Raw genomic sequence first — 23,254 nt, forward strand, 5'->3', positions numbered from 1 at the left:
AAGGAATACCTATTATATTCACGTGATCACATGCTGAGTTGTCATTGGCCTGCAGGCATCTGTAAGGACTGCTACTGTTTAGAAGACCCAGGGGGTCCTGACTCCATCTCGTCCACATGGTGCTGTATTGATTGAGAAAGCTTACAGACCTGATGCTTCATTAAAAGAGTTTAAACTGTAATACTCCGTTGTCCTGCAATTTATTATTTTTGTACAAAGTGTTCAAAACAAGGCAACCACGCTTTTAGTCACCTGCCCTAATTTATCCTTATATGGCTCAGTTTCAAATGTTTTGTCTTAAAATACTCCTGTGCAGCACCTTGGGATGTTTTACTATGTTAAAGGCGCTATTCCAACAGTGAGTACACTTCAAAAGTCTCTCCTTCTTCTTAGGCAGTCCCTCGGAACGGAGGATAACTTGCTTCCACATTAAAAATGAGTTCTCAGGTGACTGATGAGTCCAATGCGGGACCTACAGTCTCTGTCACAGGTGGGGCAGACGGTGGTTGAAGGGGCGGGTGGGCGGGGTGCTTGGGTTGACGTGCACGCCTTGCGCTGCTTGCGCTTGGCTTCCGCTTGCTCTCGGCAAAGAGACTTGAGGTGTTCGGCGCCTTCCCAGATGCTTCTCCTCCACTTTGAGCGGTCTTGGGCCAGGGATTCCCAGGTGTCAGTGGGGATGTTGCATTTTTTCAAGGAGGCTATGAGGGTGTCTTTGAAGGGTTTCCTCTGCCCACCTGGGGCTCTCTTGCAGTGTCGGAGCTCCGAGTAGAGTGCTTGTTTTGGGAGTCTCGTATCGGGCATGCGGACGATGTGACTCATCCATCTCACCCTCAGTAAGTTCCCCTCTGGAGTGGAGCTAATTTACAGAACAAACGGGAAACTGTTCAACCTCCGTCGCCTCCAGTCCAGATCCAAGGTCGTCCCATCCTCTGTCGTCGAGTTACAGTATGCAGACGACACTTGCGTCTGCGCACACTCGGAGGTCGAACTCCAAACTATCATCAACACCTTCACTGAAGCGTACGAGAGCATGGGCCTTACACTAAACATCCGTAAGACAAAAGTCCTCTACCAACCTGCCCCCGCCACTCAGTACTGCCCTCCCCGATTATCAAAATCCATGACAAGGCCTTGGCAACGTGGACCACTTTCCATACCTCGGGAGCCTACTGTCAACAAGGACAGACGTCGATGACGAAGTCCAACACCGCCTTCAGTGTGCCAGTGCAGCCTTCGGTCGCCTGAGGAAGAGAGTGTTTGAAGACCAGGACCTCAAACCCAGCACTAAGCTCATGGTCTACAGAGCAGTAGTAATACCCACCCTCCTGTATGCCTCAGAGACATGGACCATGTACAGCAGGCAACTCAAAGCACTGGAGAGGTACCACCAACGCTGCCTCCGCAAGATCCTGCAAATCCATTGGCAGGATAGGCGCACCGTCAGTGTTCTCGCTCAGGCCAACATCCCCAGAATCGAAGCTTTGACCACGCTCGACTTCAAAAGTACTTCATTGGCTGTAAAGCGCTTTGAGACATCTGGTGGTCGTGAAAGGCGCTATATAAATGCAAGTCTTTCTTTCGTTATATAAATAAAAGTTGTTGTTGTTGCTGATGCCTCCCAGAATAGTCTGTTGGCACTCATTGCCGAGATACACACACTAAAAATGCCAACAAAGCATGTCTGGCATCTGGACAAACTGCTCCAGCTTAAGTCACCATCTTTAAAGAGAGAAAATTGGGAGTTTCATACAAAGACGAGATTTCATAAGTCTAATATTTCTTGCCTGAATACTGCAGTTAAGTATAGCAAATATATTTAGCTGAAAAAATGTGTGCTTTTATTTCATTAAAATTATTTTTTAAATGATATTCAGAATTAAAATCTGAAATATTGTGTTTTGAATTATTCTGGAAGTCTTTTACTGTTAGATTTAAATCCCTCTAAAAATAGCAGATGATTAGTTATATTATGTCAGTTCCATTCTCTGAAATTGACCTGTCTCTATCTATTTGCCTTCACTACTGCAAATGTTCTGATCACTGACCACTTCAGCTTTTCAGTTTTGAAAAAAAATGAATTAAGGCAAGTAATAGGAGAAAAGATTAAGTGAATCAAGAAGTAGTGCTTAGATGATGCTAATTTTGGGTTGTAAATTGTAAAAGGAAGTGAAAACTGAGGGTTGGAGTTAAGCAGTTCCACTGTTTGGAGATCCTGGAAAAATGGAGTTATCGTAGCAGATGTTGCAATGGGTATTCATGTCAACACTGTGATGATGCAGAGTAGAACAAATGTATAGGATTCTGTGGCGGAGCCACTAAGGGACTCAGACCAACTGTATATAATTCCCTTTAACAATATGTTAGCTACAGCCGGAGTCTGTATCTTTGTTTTTACTGTTTGCATGTACAGAGCATGGTCCCTTTAAGAGCGCGGGCAAACGTGATGACGTCACGTCGTTCATCACGTGATCCCCCACGGGCGAGAAAAATGTGATGACGTCATGACGTCAACCACGGGACCGCCCTAGCAGTCCTCGTGGAGTCTCCGAACTGACTAGACCTGTATACGTAGTTCTCTTGCATTTTGTTGTTAAACTCTGTTAGTTTTTCATTAAACATCGTTTGTTTGATCGCCGGAGTCGACCTCAGTCTCTTGATAGGAACTAGACATTCCTACATTGGTTACCCCGACTTTTGCGAACGTTTTTCGCAGAAGGAGCGAAGCATGGAAACAAATGCCGTTGCATTGAAGCTACCGCAATTCTGGGAACAACAAGCGGCCTCGTGGTTCATCCAGGTCAAAGCCCAGTTCGCACTATGAAACATCGTTGCGGATCAGACCCGTTACTTTTACGTGGTCTCCGCGCTTGACAGCTCTACCGCCTCGCGGATCGTCAGCCTGCTCGAAAACCCCCCGGACGACGGCAAGTATGAAACGATCAAGGCGCGGTTGCTGCAGGTCTTTGGGCTCACGAAGTCAGAGCGCGCCCGCCGACTGCTCGCTATGCCTGGCCTCGGGGACTCCAAGCCGTCGGAACTCATGAGCCAAATGCTCATGCTCCTTGGCGCTGAACCGCAATGCTTCCTCTTCAGGGAGCTATTCCTCAGTCAGCTACCGGAGCAATTCCAGGCTGCCCTGGCTCGGTCCGAAGTCACAGACTGCGCTGAGCTTGCAGCCAAAGCGGATAAAGTTTTCGCGGTGATGCAGCAGTACTGCGCTGCCACGAGGCGACCATCCCCCATGGACGCCGCCCCAGCCCCTCAACCTGCGGGGCTGTGCTTCTACCACGGGCGGTTTGGCGCGAAAGCCCGATGTTGCCGCCCTCCCTGCAACTTCGCTCCCCAAAAAAAAAAAATCTCCAACTGCAACCCCGGCGACAGAAGAGCGGGTCTGATGGGTGCCCCGCGGCTGCGATGGCAATCGGAAATTCTGGCAAGCTGTTGTTCATCACCGATTCCATCTCTGGTCGATGATTCCTATGCAACACCAGCGCACAGTGCAGCATTATTCCCGCGTTAACTATGGATGTTCAATCTGGTAGGCACGGTATCTCACTCGATGCGGCTAATGGCGGTGCAATCCGGACTTTCGGCAAACGGCGGGCCCAGGTGCGTTTCGGCGGCCAGTGATTTGTTTGGGAATTTGTTACGGCCAGGGTTTCACAAGCCATCCTCGGCGCGGATTTCCTGTGCGCCAACGGCCTCCTGGTCGATGTGCGGAACCGGCGGCTGGTCAACGCGGCCACGTTTCACTCCATTCCCTGTCACCGGGGCAACACCATGTCGCGCACCGTCTCCTGCGCTTTCCCAACTCCAGACGAGTTCACTCGCCTGCTCGGTGAATTTCCGGACCTGACCAGGCCTACGTTCTCCTCTACGGCCACGAAGCATGGTGTGGAACACCACATCACTACCACTGGCCCTCCGGTCCACGCGCGGGCCCGGCGCCTCGAACCCAGCAAACTGGCGGTCGCGAAGGCCGAGTTCGCTACGATGGAACGCCTGGGAATAATTCGCCGGTCCAATAGTTCCTGGTCTTCGCCTCTCCACATTGTAACGAAACCTGGCGGCGGATGGCGGCCATGCGGCGACTATCAACGGCTTAACGACGCTACCACTCCTGATCGATACCCGATCCCCCACATTCAGGATTTCTCTGCCCATTTGGCTGGGAACACCGTGTTTTCAAAGGTGGATCTGGTCCGAGGATACCACCAGGTCCCGGTACACCCGCAGGACGTGCAGAAGACTGCAGTCATCACCCCATTCGGCCTGTTTGAATTCCTGCAGATGCCCTTTGGTTTGAAGAACGCTGCCCAGGCCTTCCAGCGTCTCATGGACTCTGTGCTGCGGGACCTCAAATTCATTTTCGTCTATTTAGACGACATCCTCGTGGCCAGTCGGAACAAGGAGGAACACATTGCGCACCTGCGCACTCTCTTTCATCGCCTCAGCCAACACGGCCTGATTCTCAACCCGGCCAAGTGTCAGTTTGGTCTCCTGCACATCGATTTCCTGGGGCATCTCATTACACCGGAGGGAGCAGTGCCTTTACAAGCAAAGGTAGCGGCGGTGACGTCCTTTCCGCGCCCACAGACCATCAAAGCCCTGCAGGAGTTCCTCGGGATGGTAAATTTTTATCACCGTTTCGCGCCCAAGGCAGCTCTGCTCATGCAGCCCCTGTACGAGGCCCTCAAGGGCAAGTCTGGCAAGGATCCGGTTTGCTGGACGGTCGACATGGACCGGGCGTTCGTGGACACGAAAGGCGCCCTCGCCAACGCGACCATGCTGGCGTACCCGCTGCCAGGTGCCACCATCGCCCTCACCACCGACGCGTCAGATTACGCCATCGGCGCAGTGCAAGAACAGTGGATAAATGGTACGTGGCAACCGCTGGTGTTCTTCAGCCGTCAACTACGGTGCAACGAGCAAAAATACAGTGCTTTTGACCGGGAGTTGCTAGCTCTTTTCCTGGCCATCCGCCATTTCCGGTTCTTGCTAGAAGGACGTCCCTTCACTGCTTTCGTTGACCATAAACCCCTGACGTTCGCCATGGCCAAGACCGCCGAACCGTGGTCAGCCCGACAACAACGTCACCTTACGTTTATTTCGGAGTTCACCACTGACATTCAGCACGTGGCCGGTAAGGACAACCTGGTGGCAGATTGCCTCTCCCGCGCGACCGTTCATGCAGTCCAGCTCGGCATCGACTATGCCCTCATGGCTGCAGATCAAGCCTCAGATCCAGAGGTGCAAGCTTACCGGACCAGCCCCTCCAGCCTCCAAGCGGCCGATGTCCAATTCCATGCGGCGGGCACCACACTACTTTGCAATGTCTCCGTAGGAGATCCTCGCCCTATCGTGCCTGTCGCCGAAAAGTCTTTGACGCCATACACGGGTTGTCACACCCGGGCATGAAGGCCTCGCAACGGCTGATGTCGTCCAAATTCGTGTGGCGGGGCATGCACATGGATGTCCACCACTGGGCCAACACCTGCATGGTCTGCCAAAAGGCCAAGGTGCAGCGTCACGTCAAGGCTCCATTGGCCACCTTCGCTGTTCCGGAACGTAGGTTCGATCACGTGCATGTGGACCTGGTGGGGCCACTTCCACCTTCGCACGGGTTTACTCATCTTCTTACGATGGTGGACCGCACCACTAGATGGCCAGAGGCAGTTCCTTTGTCATCCACCACTTCCGCGGACGTAGCCAGGGCATTCATCTCCTCTTGGGTCGCCCGTTTCGGGGTACCGGCGGACATCTCTTCCGATCGTGGGCCGCAGTTTTCCTCTGAGCTCTGGAACACTGGCTCAAGGGCTCGGCATCAAGCTACATCGCACCACAGCCTACCACCCACAGGCGAACGGCCTGTGCGAGCGATTTCACAGGTCGCTCAAAGCCGCACTGAGGGCCAGCCTCCAAGGCGCTGGTTGGGTGGACAGGTTACCATGGGTCATGTTGGGTCTTCGCACGGCACCCAAGGAAGATCTTCGCTCGTCCTCGGCAGAGCTCATCTATAGCCAGCCGCTCCGCGTGCCAGGAGATTTCCTTCCGACTCCAACAGAGTCATGGTCCGCATCCAAGCAACTCATCAGCCACCAGGAGGCCGCCAGGTGTTTTGCACCAGTACCAACGTCACATCACGGCTTTCAAAGCTCCCATGTCCCAGCAGAGCTGAAGAACTCCGAATTTGTGTTCATCCGCCACGACGCTCATCGGGATCCGCTCAATGCCCCTTACACTGGTCCTTTCCGCGTGCTAGAGCCGGGAGACAAAACTTTCTCATTGGACATCGGGGGTAAACCGGACCATATTTCGGTTGACCAGTTGAAGCCGGCTCACTTGGACCTTGACCGCCCAGTTGAGACCGCACAGCCGCTAAAACGTGGCCGACCGCCCACAGTCACCGTGCCAGATCAAGCGCAACCGCCCGCCAACCCACCCGCCACTCCACACTTGCACCCATCACTCACCACACATCTTACTTTCAGGTCCCTCTGACCCCCGCAGACCTCCTTCACGTCTCCTCCAAGCCGGCGGCATTCTCCGAGGTCGGGAAGCCTTAACTTGAGAAGGTAAAATGGCACTAATCCTTTTTTCTGCCCGTTAACTACCTGGCAAAAGGGCACGGAGGCAGGATGGGGGCGGGTTTGCCATCCGCCTCCACTTTCTGCTACTTTACCGGCAGTCCCGCCTCCATGCCCGCCTCCTTGGGGCTGAGAAAATCCAGCCCCTACAGTTTCCACTCCTGCCTGAAAGAGTGGCAGAAGCAGATTCAATAGTTGCTTTCAAAAGGGACTTCAGATATATACTTGAAAAGGAAAGAAATTGCGGGGTTATGGGGAAAGAGTAGGGGAGTTGGACTAATTATATATGTCTTTAAAAGAGCTGGCACAGGCACGGTGGACCGAATGGCCTTCTTCACAGTATGAGGTGCTGTCTTTCGGATGAGACGTTAAACCGAGGTCCCGGTCTGCTCTCTCAGGTGGACGTTGTTAAGTCTGTGTGTCCCAGTTATGCTTATTATAAATCACTGGACACAGACCACAAGAATAACTTTAACAGGTCTTTACTATTCGGAAGTCAGGGCTGAACTGCCCAGCAAATCCCTACACAACACTTACATACCGGTGTGGTCATCACCGGTATTACAGTATACAGCAGCCAAGAGAAAGGAGTACATCTCTTAAGGTAGTTCTCTTAAGGTGGAACAGGTTACATACACCACAATCCTCCCTTTTTAGCTTAACAGTTATATCCCCATTTAACATAACATAATAACATATATAGATACAACTTCATGCAAAACAGTTTAAAGATTCAGTCTCTGAGGAGGCCTCCTGATTCGAGTTGGATAACGCCTTTCAGGGGTCTCTGATTCTCGTTGCTGGGGTGACTCATCTAGTTGGTCTCTTATGGATTGGACATCATCATCAGGTACATTCACTTCTGAGGTAGATGCTTCAGGTTCACTAACTTCTTCCACGGTTGTCTCTGCCGTAACCATAGGTTCGACCCTTGTTCTCGATTCTGCCAGTTGGTCAGCATGACGCCGTATTACATTTTCACCAATATCTACCATGTACATCAGGGGTCCTTGTCTGGCCCGAATTGTTCCAGATTGCCATTTCTCGTTTTTATAGTCCCGGGCTAACACTGGTTGTCCTATTTCGAAACTCCGAGTGGTCTTGTTATTTATATGCTGGAACTGTTTGTTTTCAACTTCCCTCCGCACATTTGGTTTTAACAAGTCCAACCTGGACCGCAACCTCCTGTTATAGAACATCATGGCAGGACTTTGGTTTGTCACTGCATGAGTGGCGTTTCGATATGCCAGTAGGAATTTGTCCACCTTGTGTTGTAGTGGAATCTGATCTTCGCTCATGGCCTTTATTGCTTTTTTGAACGTTTGTACAAATCTCTCGGCCAACCCGTTTGTAGCCGGATGATATGGGGCAGAGGTATAATGTTTCACCCCATTCTTCTTCATGAATTTCTGGAATTCTTCTGACACGAACTGCGGTCCGTTGTCTGAACATATTTGTTCTGGCAATCCATTTCTTGCAAATATCGTTCTTAGCACCGCGATCGTCTTTTCCGAGGTAGTGGTAGTCATCTTAATCACTTCTGGCCATTTAGAATGTGCGTCCACCGCAATTAAAAACATGGAGTCCATGAATGGACCAGCAAAGTCAATATGTACACGTTGCCATGGGGTTGAAGGCCATTCCCATGGATGCAGCAGTGCAATCGGAGGTGCATTTTGCACTTTTTGGCACCCTGAGCAGCTTTTCGTCAGATCCTCTATCTGTTGGTCGATACCCGGCCACCACACATAAGCCCTAGCAAGGCTTTTCATCTTGACTCCCCCCAGATGACCTTCATGCAGTTCCTTTAGAACTCTCTCTCTTAACTTAGGAGGAATAATCACCCTTGTTCCATACATCAATGTTCCTTGACAGACGGACAGCTGTTCTCGTCTTGCTGAGAATGCCGGTAACAGTGGATCACCATGTGCTGGCCATCCCTTCACTGTCACTTTGTAGACCCGGGACAGTGTCGGGTCGTTCCTGGTTTCTCTTTCAATACTTGCATTGGTGACTGGTAAACATTCGATGATGGTCGAGTGAAATAACTCAACAGGGTCAACCGTCGGTGCCTCCTCCTCTGTAGGTAGTGGCAGGCGCGACAGCCCATCAGCATTACCATGCTGCTTTGTACCTTTGAATTCAATCTGATATTGATGTGCCCCTAGGAAAAGGGACCATCTCTGGAGTCTCTGTGCTGTCATCACAGAAACACCCTTCTTAGGGTTAAAAATGGATACCAACGGCTGGTGGTCTGTCAGAAGCGTAAACTTTTGGCCCTGCAGGTAATGATTAAACTTCTTTACTCCCCACACAAGGCTGAGAGCCTCCCTATCTATCTGAGCATAGTTGCGCTCAGCGGAGGTCAATGATCTGGATGCGAACGCAACTGGCCTCTCCAGGCCATTTGGCAACTTGTGTGAGAGTACTGCCCCAATACCATATGGAGAAGCATCACAAGCCAAACGAATAGGCAGCGTTGGGTTGAAGTGAGCCAACACTTCCTCTGAGGTAATCAATGCCTTGCTTTTGCGAAAGGCCCTTTACAGTCCTCGCTCCACTTCCATGGTACTCCCTTCTGCAAAAGAGCGTTCAGCGGGTGCAGCACCGTGGATAAATTTGGCAGAAACTTATGGTAATAGTTAATCAACCCTAGGAACGACCTCAACTGGGATACATTATCCGGAGCGGGAGCCTTCACAACAGCTTCGATCTTGTCAGGAGACTTATGAAGCCCCTCCTGGTCAATGACATGACCACAGTACGAGATCCGCTTCTGAAAGAACTCACATTTCTGGCGATTAACTCGAAGTCCATATTCTTTCAATCTGGTGAGCACCAGTTCCAAATTTGCAAGGTGTTCCTCGTCATCATCTCCTGTAATCAGAATATCGTCCAGGTAACATTGTGTGCCTGGAATTCCCTGTAATACCTGCTCCATGGCCCTCTGCCAAATTGCTGGAGCCGATGCCACTCCAAAAACCAGTCTATTATACCGGTACAAGCCTCTATGCGTGTTGATCGTGAGATACTGGCGTGACTCTTCCTCAACTTCCATCTGTAAGTACGCCTGCGCCAGGTCTATCTTGGTGAAGTGTTTCCCGCCAGACAACGAAGCGAAGATATCCTCAATCCGCGGAAGCGGATACTGCACCGTGTGAAGCACTGGATTAACAGTGATCTTGAAATCTCCACAGATGCGAACCTTCCCCGGTTCCCCCGGCTTGTTGCTCGATGAACGCTTCATGACGGGAACAATGGGCGTGGCCCACTCACTCCAGTCTACCTTAGACAGTACTCCTGAACGTTCTAGCCCTTCCAGCTCAGCTTCCACAGCAGGTCGTATCGCATAAGGTACCGGTCTGGCTTTGAAAAATTTCGGGTTTGCATGTTCTTCAACCTTGATGTTTGCCGTAATTCCTCTCAGTGTTCCCAGTCCCTGTTGGAACACCTCTTTAGCATCGTCCAATATTCTGGACAATCGTTTAGGTTTGACATCTTTTTTACCGGAATCTACCGTTAGTGCTTTTAAGGAATGCCAGTCCATATTTATTTTCCTAATCCACTCCCGTCCCAGTAGTGGTGGACCTCCCTCAGGTAGCACATATAAGTCCATTCCTCGGCTTTCTTTGCCCTTGTGGACCACCTTTACCTCTATCTTCCCGATGGGGTATACTCTTTGCCCCGTGTATGTTTTCAATACAATCTCCGTATCACGTAGGGGAATATGTGGGAATAACATTTTGTAATCTTGCTTATTCATGACAGTCAATGCCGATCCAGTGTCCAATTCCATCTTCACTTGGACTCCTGCTATCTGAAGTGTGACCCAGATTGTTTGGAGGTCTGCTTCCTTACCAACATTGTGTACTCTTAGACTACCCAGTTCATTACTGCTGGAGTCTGAATTTGACTTCTGTTCGTTCGAACTGTTCTCTGTCACCTTGTGTACCTTTCTGTACTTTTTGTTGCTGGTCTTCTTTCCTGACCGGCATACTTTAGCTATGTGACCAAGCCTGCCACATTTTCTGCATTCCTGATTTTTGAACCAGCACTGGTTCTGATCGTGCGTTTTCTTTCCACAACGATAACATTTTACTGTACCCAAGACCAATGGCACTATTTCGAAGAAGAGCTGGGGAGTTATCCCTGGTGTCCTGGCCAATAAGTATCCCTCAATCAACATCAAAAAAACAGATTATCTGGTCATTATCACATTGCTGTTTGTGGGGGCTTGCTGTGCGCAAATTGGATGCCGCATTTCCTACATTACAACAGTGACCACACATCCAAAAAAAAGTACTTCATTGGCTGTAAAGCGCTTCGGGACGTCCAGAGGTCGTGAAAGGCGCTATGTACATGCAAGCCTTTCTTTCTGTGAGACTGACATTGCCCATTGCTCAGTTGCTGGGACTCGCTTGCGGTCGGCTGGCAGGCACGTCGCTCACGTCCCCATCTCCGCCAGCGGCGTCACCAGCTTGCCGTCGACCGCGCGCACGTTCCCCCCCCAGCGGCGTAACTGGCTTGCTGTCGGCCGCACGCACGTCCCCCCCCCCATCCCTCGGCGTCACTCGCTTCCTGTCGGCCGCGCGCACGTCCCCCATCCCTCGGCGTCATTCGCTTGCGGTCGGCCGCGCGCACGTCCCCCCCCGCGGCGGTCCCTCACACACCGGCTGACCGCCGAGAGCAGGCAGAGGACACAGAAGCAGCCGAGAGAAGGAAGGAACAAGAAGAAGAAGGTGGTGGAGGACAGCAGCTGGATCTGACTAAAAACAGTAACCATTAACAGCGGCAGCCACACACACACAAGGATGGCGAGCACCACCACCACTCTGGGCGTCCTGATGCTTCTCCTTCTCACGGCGAGCGCTTACATAGGTAAGGGGCACCGAACTCGACGCGCGCTGGATTTCCCCCACCCTCACAATGTTTAATCAAACACTTTTGAAAGTTAAAATACATTCCCCCCCTCTCACCTCTTCAGCCGTTGACCGCCGCGTGTCGTGTTTTAAAATTTTTTTAATTCACATGAGGACGGGGCCTCCCGTCTTTATTATTTAATCTTTTTACCTCCTCCTCCAAGGGATTTAAACGCCGCGTGGTTTTTTTTTTACCTTTTTTTTTTACGATTCAAGAGAAAGGGGCCGATGTGTGTGTGTTTGGTATTTTGACGGACGATCTTTTCTCCACTGGCGGCGGCCGTTGCTGCAATAACTGGTCTGAGCCTGTTTCTAGGGACGGCGACCGAGCGCCGCCACACGCCCTCGATCCCCCTCCGCCTTTCGAAATGGTTGGTTGGTGGTGGGATCTCTAAGCAAACTGGGGCCCCATTTAACAAGACCAACTTGCATTCATATAGCGCTTTTCACGTCGTAAAATACCCGCCCCCTCCTCCCAGGCGCTTCACATCAGCCATTATCCAACTCAATTTGACACGTGCTCTGGGGGCTGCTTTTCGAGGGGAAAGCGACCTGTACTCAAGATTCAAGATTATTTTATTTGCCATATGTAACTAGTACAATGGAATGCTTACTCCCCACTCACTCCCACAATAAAGCTGTGGGAGCTCAGAGACACGTCAGCTATTCTCCAGCGCCGTGTTCTGAAAAAGTCAATTTAATGGCAGTGGGAACGCAATGTCCTTCAACCACACCGTCCACCCCGTCACCGCGGCCTCCTCCTCCTCCCTGTCGCCGGCTCCACGATGTGGTGGCCTGCTTCTCCCGCTCACGGTCCGGCCTGTGGCCGCCATGCCCGGCTCCCTCCCCCCGCCTCCCAGTCAGACTGCGAGCTTCCCGCCGAGGAGCTGCCGGCCGACGTGCTGTAACGGGTCGTCGTCGCCGCTGCTGCGCTGCCTCCGCCCGACTCGCCGAACACATCGTCGGAGATGTATAAGCTCCGGTAGCGGGAGCGGGCCACCCGGAGCAGGGAGAGCGCTTACCTCCGGGACGCCTCGGTCGCCATCTTGCCTCCATGACCTTATTCCTTTTAATGTGCGCTTCTTCATTTTAGCTCATAATTTTGTATGTGCAAGTCCCTTTGTGGTCATAGCCAAGTAAATGTGGTGTTGACTTGAGCCCTATTATTGGAATGTGGATTTAAGCTTACTGTATAAAGAAAGACTTGCAATTCTATAGCACCTTTCACGACCTCAGCACGTCCCAAAGCGCTTTACAGCCAATGAAGTACTTTTGAAGTGTAGTCACTGTTGTAATGTAGGAAGTTAAACGTTTTCTATAAATTAGAATTTGTAGGGGTTTTTTCTTGCTAAATTGTGACTGTTGGAAACAAGACTAAGAACTCACTTCAGATTTGTATCCTTATTTCAATAATGTAAATATCTTTGCAGACACCGACAGTTTGAAAGATGATTGAGTAGTCCTTTAGTATAGCAGTGAGTGTGTTTCACTACTTGCTGTACAAGTGTGCGATCACTTGTCCAGAAAACTAGTGTAAAAATGGTTTCAAATGGGAATTGAGTGATTCCCTGGCTTGTGGCATTGCTGTGTAAACACACAGGAAGTTCTTGACGCGTTTACTTGCTTCAGAGTGTTTAGCAATGGTTGGCTGACATTTTAATGGGCTGATGAAATATCATTTTCCATGGCGATGAATGAATGTCATGATTTTTTAATTTAACACAATTACTGTTCTTTATAGCAGAAGTTTAGCACATAATGTTCTGAGTTATAAATTGAAACTAGGTCAATAATAGCTTCAACGCAGGCAGCTTTACTTAGTAATCCTTTAGTGCGAAGGTCCACAGATGACAAACTAATATCTAAATCTATATCTCCAGTAATGCTTTTTGAGTAGCAGAAGTTTTGGTAGGGTCAATAATAGCGACTGCTTGCCCTGGTTTTCCTAATTTTCAATTCATTTGCATAGCCCCAATGCTATATATTGATATACAGTCATAATACTGATTTGGTTGCAAATCAGTATTATGACTGGACATCCCCCTCTCAAACAGATATACCACTTTTGAATACTGTTGAAGGGGATGGCTAATCAGGGGAAAACAGCAGCAGCCAACTTCCTGGCACCAGGGGTGGTTCTGCTGCACAGGACGGGAGGACAAAGAGGGGTAGAGCTATAGTAATAGGGGATTCTATTGTAAGGGGAATAGATAGGCGTTTCTGCGGCCGCAAACGAGACTCCAGGATGGTGTGTTGCCTCCCTGGTGTAAGGGTCAAGGATGTCTCAGAGCGGCTGCAGAACATTTTGGAAGGGGAGGGTGAACAGCCAGTTGTCGTGGTGCATATAGGTAAAATAACGGGATGCGGTCCTAAAAGCTGAATATAGGGAGTTAGGAGGTAAATTAAAAAATAGGACCTCAAAGGTAGTAATCTCAGGATTGCTACCAGTGCCACGTGCTAGTCAGAGTAGAAATAGAAGGATATTTCAGATGAATACGTGGCTAGCGGAATGGTGCAAGGGGGAGGGATTCAAATTCCTGGGACATTGGAACCGGTTCTGGGGGAGGTGGGACCAGTACAAACTGGACGGTTTGCACCTGGGCAGGGCCGGGACCGATGTCCAAGGGGGAGTGTTTGCTAGTGCTCTGGGGGAGGGTTTAAACTAAAATGGCAGGGGGTTGGGAACCTGAACAAGGGGACAGAGGAAAGGGAAACAAGGATAAAAGCAAAAGATAGGAAGGAGAAAAACAAAAGTGGCAGTCAGAGAAATCAACGGTTTAAATCAAACATGGCCACAGTAAATAATAATTCTAATAGGTCTAAGAGCGTTAAAAAAACAAGCCTGAAGGCTTTGTGTCTTAATGCGAGGAGCATTCGTAATAAGGTGGATAAATTAGCTGTGCAAATAGAAGTCAACAAATATGATTTGATTGGGATTACGGAAACATGGCTCCAGGGTGGCCAAGGCTGGGAACTCAACATCCAGGGGTATTCAATATTCAGGAAAGATAGGCAAAAAGGAAAGGGAGGTGGGGTAGTATTGCTGGTTAAAGAGGGGATTAACACAATTGTAAGGAAGGATATTAGCTCTGATGATGTGGAATCTGTATGGGTAGAACTGAGAAATACCAAGGGGCAGAAAATGTTTGTGGGAGTGGTATATAGACCTCCAAACAGTAATGCGGAGGTTGAGGATGGCATTAAACGGGAAATTAGAGACGCGTGCAATAAGGGCACAGCAGTTATCATGGGTGACTTTAATCTACATACTGTAACAATACTGTGGAGGAGGAATTCCTGGAGTGTTTGCAGGATGGTTTCCTGGACCAATATGTCAAGGAACCAACCAAGATCAGGCCATCTTAGACTGGGTATTATGTAATGAGAAAGGATTAATTAGCAATCTTGTTGTACAAGGCCCCTTGGGTCGGAGCGATCATAATATGATAGAATTCTTCATTAAGATGGAGAGTGAAGTAGTTAACTCAAGAGACTAGGGTCCTGAATTTAAATAAAGGAAACTACGATAGTATGAGGCGCGAGTTGGGTAGAATTGATTGGGGGATGTCACTCAAAGGGTTGACAGTGGATAGGCAATGGCAAACATTCAAAGACCGCATGGATGAATACAGAATTTGTTCATCCCAGTTTAGCATAAAAATAAAACAAAAAAGGTGACTCAACCGTGGCTAACAAGGGAAATTAGGGATAGCATAAGATCCAAGGAGAGGGCATATAAATTGGCCAGAAAAAGCAGTAAACCTGAGGATTGGGAGCAGTTTAGGATTCAACAAAGGAGGACAAAGGGATTAATTAAGAAGGGGAAAATAGAGTATGAGAGTAAGCTTTCAGGGAACATAAAAACTGACTCAAAGCTTTTATAGATATGTGAAGAGAAAAAGATTGGTGAAGTCAAGCGTAGATCCCTTCCAGTCGGGAATTTATAATGGGGAACAAAGAAATGGCAAACCAATTTAAATACATATTTTGATTCTGTCTTCACAAAGGAGGACACAAATAACCTCCCAGAGATGTCAGGGAACATAGGATCTGATGAAAGGGAGAAACTGAAAGAAATCAGTATTTGTAGGGAAATTGACAGGATTGAAGGCCGATAAATCCCCAGGGCCTGATAATCTACATCCTAGGGTAAGGAAGTGGCCCTAGAAATAGTAGATGCATTGCTGATCATCTTCCAACATTCGATGGAACCTGGAACAGTACTCATGGGTTGGAGGGTAGCTAATGTTACCCCACTATTCAAAAAAGGTGGTAGAGAGAAAACGGGGAATTACAGACCGGTAAGCCTGACGTCGGTAGTGGGGAAAATGCTAGAGTCCATTATAAAAGATGTAATAGCAGAGCACTTGGAAAACAGTGACAGGATCGGACAAAGTCGACATGGATTTACAAAAGGTAAATCGTGCTTGACTAATCTACTGGAATTTTTTGAGGATGTAACTGGTAAAATAGATAAGGGAGAACCAGTGGATGTGTATTTGGACTTTCAAAAGGCTTTCGATAAGGTCCCGCATAAGAGATTAGCGTGTAAAGTTAAGGCACATGGGATTGGGGGCAAGGTATTGACTTGGATAGAGAACTGGTTGGCAGACAGAAAGCAAAGAGTTGGAATAAACTGGTCTTTTTCCGAGTGGCAGGCAGTGACTAGTGGGGTACCGCAGGGATCGGTCCTTGGACCCCAGCTATTCACAATATATATTAATGATCCAGACGAGGGAACTAGATGTAATATCTCCAAGTTTGTAGACGACACAAAGCTGGGTGGGCATGTGTGCTGTGAGGAGGATACCGAGAAACTCCAGGATGATTTGGACAGGTTGGGTGATATGGCAGATGCAATATAACGTGGATAAATGTGAGGTTATCCACTTTGGTGTCAAAAACAGGAAGGTAGATTATTATCTGAATGGCAATAGATTGGGAGAAGGGGAAGTGCAACGAGACCTGGGTGTCCTTGTGCACCAGTCGCTGAAGGTAAGCATGCAGGTGCAGCAGGCGGTTAAGAAGGCAAATGGTATGTTGGCCTTCGTAGCGAGAGGGTTTGAGTGCAGGAACAAGGATGTCTTGCTGCAGTTGTACAGGGCCTTGGTGAGACCACACCTTGAGTATTATGTGCAGTTTTGGTCGCCTTATCTGAGGAAGGATGTTCTTGCCATGGAGGGAGTTCAGCGAAGATTCACCAGGCTGATACCTGGGATGGCAGGAATGACGTATGAGGAGAGATTGGGTCGATTGGGCTTATACTCGCTGGAGTTTAAAAGAATGAGAGGGGATCTCATTGAAACTTATAAAATTCTGATAGGACTGGACAGACTAGATGCAGGAAGGATGTTCCCGATGGTCAGGGAGTCCAGAACCAGGGGTCACAGTCTAAGGATAAGGGGTAAGCCATTTAGGACAGAAATGAGGAATTTCTTCACCCAGAGAGTGGTGAACCTGTGGAATTCTCTACCACAGAAGGCAGTAGAGGCCAATTCATTAAATATATTCAAGAAGGAGTTAGATATATTTCTTAAGGCTATGGGGAGAAAGCAGGGACAGGGTACTGAATTTGGATGATCAGCCATGATCTCATTGAATGGCGGAGCAGGCTCGAGGGGCCGAATGGCCTACTCCTGCTCCTATCTTCTATGTTTCAGAATGTTTTACCAGTGCTGAATGGGGCATTAGGGACATAATGTAAGCACACAATCTAATGGACCCACACAGAAATAAGTGTTCTACTTTTGTGTTGTGTTGTATTGCATGAGACCATCAGTCCAGATAAACCTATTACTGGACAGGGTGTACTGATGGTTGTGAAAGACTCTTACTTGAATTAACTGTCCAGAAACGAACATTTCATGAATAACCATGAAAAATCTAGAATTTATACTTCAGTGGATGTAAACTGCTGACTTCACACATCACATCAGTTAGCTGGGGTTTATGGAGTGTTTTATCTGTGTTCCATCTGTCTGTAAAAACATATTGAACAATGAAACAGTGTTAGAGAATGTTAATGGTGTTTTAACTATGGTTTAACTTGTCAGCTGAGGGAATGTCTTAATCAGCTTCTAAATGACAAGTTACGTAGGGATATTTTTGTATTAGGCCTCAGTTATTTGAGGCTTTGACCATTGCTAGCTGTGAGTTTGGGTCAGAAATCTGTCCCCAATCTCTAGTGCGCGATTTTAGGCCAAAAAATGAGGGCATGCAACCGGCATTTGTGGGCCCTATTTTAAATTATTTAAAACCTGTCTGGCGCTCAGTTATCTGACTTTGCATGTTGCCCTGCCTATAATGTGCACAGCATCCATATAAACTGGGTTGCATGGCGTCCTCTGACCTGTTGAGCAAGCTTATTAAAGAAGCAATGACACCTGAGGCATTTGGTCTGTACCTGTTGTCCCAGGACCTGTGCCTACCTGGCTATGTCACAATAACAACTGTCATTGTGTCATACTGTCTGCTGCAGGATAGGTTGCAGACAAGCACAACAGAGACACTATAGGTTGCAGACAAGCACAACAGAGACACTCTTCCCATAGAAGAGGGTTACAACAACGTGAAGTTTTCATGCCACCTCAGCCTTGCAATCTATCACGGGAGACTCTCCACTTTTGGTGCATCTTCTGCAGGAGAACCTCCAACTGCTCGTCAAAAACAGAAGGATTGCCCACATGCTTAGCTCTACCATTGTAAATAATTAGTCAACTATTCCGACTTCACCACAATGTCCTCTTTAATGGTGCACTGCAGCCCTTTCAGAGCTGCTACCATTGCTGGATTTTTTTACACCCTGTATGCAACAGGCTAAGCTATTCATGTGCCAGTATAGCCTAATAAATTAGATGGGGCGCCTGTTGGAAAATTCAGCCTTGCAGGGCCTCTGGTGCAGGTGAGCCTGTGCCACGGGTTGTCTTCGCCCCATTTTTACCATTTATTGGAAAATTGGGTTTATTTTAAGCAAAATGAATGCATTGAAGTTGATGACTCCCTTGAATCTTTGCCGTTAGTATTCCATCAAGAAACATTTATATAAAATGATTCAGTTGTATTTTTAAATATACAGTAGTAGAAATGTGTATAATATGCTATGGTGTTTATATCCTGGTAGCTCTACATTACTGTAAAAGAGGATTTTAAACACTGGTTTGATTTGTTCTCTGAGATGTACCTTATTTTAATTATTAATAGAGACTGCATACATGTTGGCGAGACAGAGGCCGTCAGTATTCTCATTAAAGTTAGCCACAATGTTGAAAAAGAGTGCAAATATTGTACTTGGTATTTTTATGCCCAAGTTAAAAAAATATCCTTTCTATATATATTACATATATATGTACGGCCGTTCACATGATCTGATTCTGTTTGAGATGAGCCAGCTATGAAATAGACATGAGCAATTGGCAAGTCTATTCAGAACTATCAGCTGAACTGTTGTTTCAATGAGGATCTCACCCATTTTGTCTGTGTTTCCATAATTATTTACATTATAAATATATTAAAAGCAGCTCATTGGTACTGTAGATATATTCTCCCTTTAAAGGGCCAAATGCATCGCTTCAGTGTTAATAACTATACTGGCAGAGTGGAAAATAGAACTTGGTAGGTACAGTAGGAATGAGCAAAGGCCGATCCAGAACATTCTCCGAGTTCCCCATTCTCGCTTAAGGGTAAACCTAATTCTGTTGTCACTTCGCTGCATCTCCCACACTAGAAACCCATTCAGTTCTCAAATAATTAAGCAGATTCTCCATCTACTGTGGTAGCTTAGTCAATGAAGTCATCACTCATAATGATAATTGCACTGCAGTTGTAACAGTGCTTGCACTGTGTTGTGTCGTGGAATGATGCAACATTTCCTTCTGCGACTTCCTCCATTCATTCCCACTGGGTGATTTGTGTACAGTGTGATTGCCCATGGGAATATCAGCTGCCTTTCATTTGGCTGCTGAATGGTGTATATGTTAGGTGTTCAAGATACAACTTGTGGATCAAAATCTCCTTTGATCTAGCCTCTGAACCTATGATAGAGTTGGTTGCTTTGGATGAGCAGCTACAAAGATCTGAAGCTTCCAAGTGTTTTAAGTTTAGTGGGAGGATTGGGGTGGAGGTGAGAGTGGGGGGTGGGGGGGCTTGTAATTTTTGTGTACGGCGATCTTGAATTTTTGTTTATTGGGGCTTCCATTTCTATTAAATCATACATGGCTGACTCCGTGGTTTAGACGTTTGTACCCAGCACCCATCTCCAAAAGGTCGCTTCTATATGTAATTGGAAAATATGAAGTTCTTTACATTATGATTCCTAATCTTAACGATTGTGGCTTTTGTTTTGGCGCAAATGATCTCTGAACTGCTTTCATTTTGGAACATAATTTGTGACATTCAAGTTGTGCCTTCGTTCAGTGGTAGCGCTATTGCATCTGAGTCAGATAGTTGGGCTGAAGCCACATTGCAGGACTTGTGCCGTTGAATTGCATAACGGTGAAGGTATAGAAAGATTTTAATATTTTAAAAATATGATTCTAGTATCTTACACAAATACTCTATGCAATAACTTATGCAGTGTTATTTGGTAATGTACTGCCTGAAAGGGTAGTGGAAGCAGATTCAGTAGTAACTTTCAAAGGGTAATTGGGTAAATACTTGAGGGAGGGAAAATTGCAGGGCTAGGAAAGACAAGGGAAGTGGGTCTAATTGAAGAGCTCTTTCAAAGAGCTGGCATGGGCCGAATGGCAGCCTCCTGTGCTGTGCGATTCTATGATGTAAATCTTGATTGTTATTAGTCAGGAGATCATTTGACGTCAGAGTATATTGGTGTTGCTGGTGGTAATATGAAGCAACAACTAGCAGGAAGTAATGTAACCTGTCTTAGTGTCACATGCTATCCCATATGTTGCAAAAGAATTGAGAGATTTTATGTATAGTGTTTTAACTAGCACAATAAGAGAGAGAGTTTTTGGTGAGTTCCAAGCTATTTGTCTGCACAATATACCAAATTCTGTCTTGTCTTTTCAGATTTTTTCCTTCATTTTCTTTGTACACATTTTCAGTCAAATTTCTTTCAAATACTGGGCTAATGTTCCATGTGCGGTGGCAGCGTTCTGCCAGGAACTGCACTTGAGTGGCCATTCCTTGTATGTTCCATCAGCGATGGCTTGCTCAAATATGGAGCTCTCGCAGCTAAGCTTGTTGATGCCCGTTATTCCTCCGACAGGGATTTGCTTTGTGCCACCAACAAAGTGCTAGCCATCAGAAATGGTTCACTAAAATCGGCATCAGATATACGGTTCTGTAAGATGTATCCCATTTGGAAGTTCTGAATTCTCGCCCTTTTTTCTTTCCCATGACACTGTTGGATTGTAACATCCATTGTTCTTAGGACTGTCACACAAAATGGGGTTGAGCAGATCAAGAAAGAGCGATAAAGATAGAAAATTGAAAGATTAGCAAAAAGGGACAAAAGGATACACAGTATAATTAATACAACTAGTAAATTACAATTATACATGGTGCTTCAAGAGGCCTTCACAGAACGTTGGGAATTAAAGCTTTCTGCCTTAGCTTCTGGACAGTAGTGCTATTGATCAGTTATTTGAATTTGTATAGAATAACTTAACAAGCTGGTCCATTAGTGAACATCTTGAATTACATTTTCCCCCTGGATGACGCGGCCTCCTAAAACAGTCCTGCTATATGTATCTGTCTTCCACGCAATGCGTCTCTGGATGCTCCCTGCTCTGAATTGTCTTATTAAGTGCGTCAGCGTGAGTGGATTCCTCAGTGGTACTACCTAGTGTCAGCTTGAGCTGCTGTTTAAGTTGCAGTTTGAAGAAAGCTACACTGAGGAATATTCAGACATTTAAAAAGTCCCAAGTTTTAGAAATATTGTAGTAGAAATTCAATTTTCTGCTGCTATAAGTGTGGAAGTATGTGGTGGTAGTGACAAAACTGTAATCAATAGGCAAATTAAAGCACCCAGTGATTTTATAACACCTTGATTATAGCCATTTACCAGAAAGTAATGGAGAGAGTGCCCACTAAGTTTACAGATACTATACAGTATTTTTGTCTGTGCTGTTTCATGTTAGTCAAAAATAGCAATGAAAGCCCTTGATATAGTCGTTCCTCTAATCTTGATCTATGGAATATCCACCCTAAATGGTACTGAAAAGAAAAAAAAATGGAGAATTCTGAGACACCTGTGCATGTGAAGTGTGATGAATGTGGAGATCCGAAGAACTGACCAACTATCATGATCAGAGGAACTGGAATGGAGCTATTTAGACACAAGATGGAAAATGACAACAATGGATGTGCCACACACAAGACACGCAAAAGGCAGAGACTATGAGGAAGGCCACAAACTAGTGGCACCAACAGAGATGACTGAAGGAATCCTGCTAGCATCTGGTGGCGAGACAGCTATTTCACATTATTTTCTGAATGTGCTAATCACTCATTTTATTTGCTTTCTCCTCGTCTTTTAGGAGTCTCTTTAATCTCTCTAGAGGGGTGGCAATCATTTTGTGATCTTCCTTTAGGAATTGTTAATAGTAACCTAACCTGAGTTTTTTAGTGTCATTTGAACTTCTCAACTAGAACTCTTTTTTTGAGAAAAAATTCAATTGGACTTTGTTGGTGCTCTGCCCAGGATCGCAGCACTTGTGATGTGTAGAACATTATGTTGTACGGATCGATAACCCAGAATCAAAACAACTTTGCTTGTGGCTTTTTTGTCTGCAATGCAACATGGTGGATTTTTAAAATGTACCGCTTTGCCAAATGCTACACTTGTGTAACGCTGCTGCCTTCTGTTAAATGTTGGAAAACCATAAACTCAGCAAAACCCTCATAGTATCTTTTTCCTAATACCTTTTAGTCTATAATGTACACTGCAACTTGGTTGGATAGTATTGTTCCAGTGACCATTTTGAATTATTACTTTCCAATCTGAATAGGAGCATGTTGGCATGCCGAAACAAACTGGGTATAAATGTGCGTGTACGTGTTGAATGTTGATCAAGAGGTATTTCTGGAATCTGGATTATCACATTTATCATGACTATTAGCTTCTTTGCAATGCCTATTCAGATTCACTGTTAAATTGACACCTGTCTGTGTTTTATACTTGGTAACTTAAATCCAGTATTTCTGATGGTATAAAATCTCCAGTGGAACTTGGGAACAAGAGTAGGCCATTCAGCCCCTCGAGCCTGTTCTGCCATTCAGTTAGATAATGGCTGTACCTCCACTCCATTTACCTTTAATACCTTTATCTAACAGCGCTCAGAGAATTGTGACATTTAGCCTGTTATGCACATCTAGGCTTGCTTTGAAGCTGAAAGTATAATTCCAATAACCATTTATTTTGGCTAGTTGCTGAATTACATAAAATGAATTTAAAGAACTGTATTTCACAGACGTTTAATAAATTAATGTTGTGATCTCGCTTACAACATACTGGTAAACGGGATTTCAGTCTTTCCCGTTGCTGCTTTCATTGCCTTTGGATATGGCTATATGAAAAGATTGGATCAGAATATGTGGCCTTTATGGGTATTGTAGTCGTAGTTATTACGTTGTAATTGAAAGATTGTAGGAGATTTGTTTTAAGAACATTAACAAGGTCTCTTTTCTTGGAAAAGGTTGCTGCAATTCTTCAACCATGTCATTTACAATATACAGTAATGATATAGCCCTTATTAGCAAATTGTTGCTTAATATTTGACGGTTTTGCCA

General features: G+C 46.5%; 1 protein-coding gene and 1 long non-coding RNA gene across 7 annotated transcripts in view; one reads left to right on the top strand and one right to left on the bottom strand.

The window, feature by feature from the left end:
- Window positions 1-12,318, bottom strand: part of LOC147108104 (uncharacterized) — a 65,383-nt gene extending 53,065 nt beyond the window's left edge. The window contains exon 1 of the long non-coding RNA XR_015080520.1: window positions 11,702-12,318. This is a non-coding gene — a long non-coding RNA (uncharacterized LOC147108104). The remainder of the gene's footprint in view (window positions 1-11,701) is intronic.
- bsg (basigin) overlaps window positions 11,206-23,254 on the top strand; it is a 54,355-nt gene continuing 42,306 nt past the window's right edge. For 4 of the 6 annotated variants that reach the window (XR_015080519.1, XM_086004596.1, XM_086004593.1 and 1 more), the window contains exon 1: window positions 11,206-11,465. Coding sequence is in view for 5 of the 6 variants with exons in the window: in XM_086004596.1 (XP_085860722.1) it covers window positions 11,399-11,465 (67 nt within the window). In the remaining variant the exon portion in view is untranslated. The remainder of the gene's footprint in view (window positions 11,466-23,254) is intronic. The other 2 variants (XM_086004595.1, XM_086004597.1) reach the window with 2 other exon arrangements.

This window comes from Somniosus microcephalus, chromosome 13 (assembly GCF_052327205.1).
Source record: "Somniosus microcephalus isolate GS21.2 chromosome 13, FLI_Smic_1.0, whole genome shotgun sequence".
NCBI classification, from domain to species: Eukaryota; Metazoa; Chordata; class Chondrichthyes; order Squaliformes; family Somniosidae; genus Somniosus; species Somniosus microcephalus.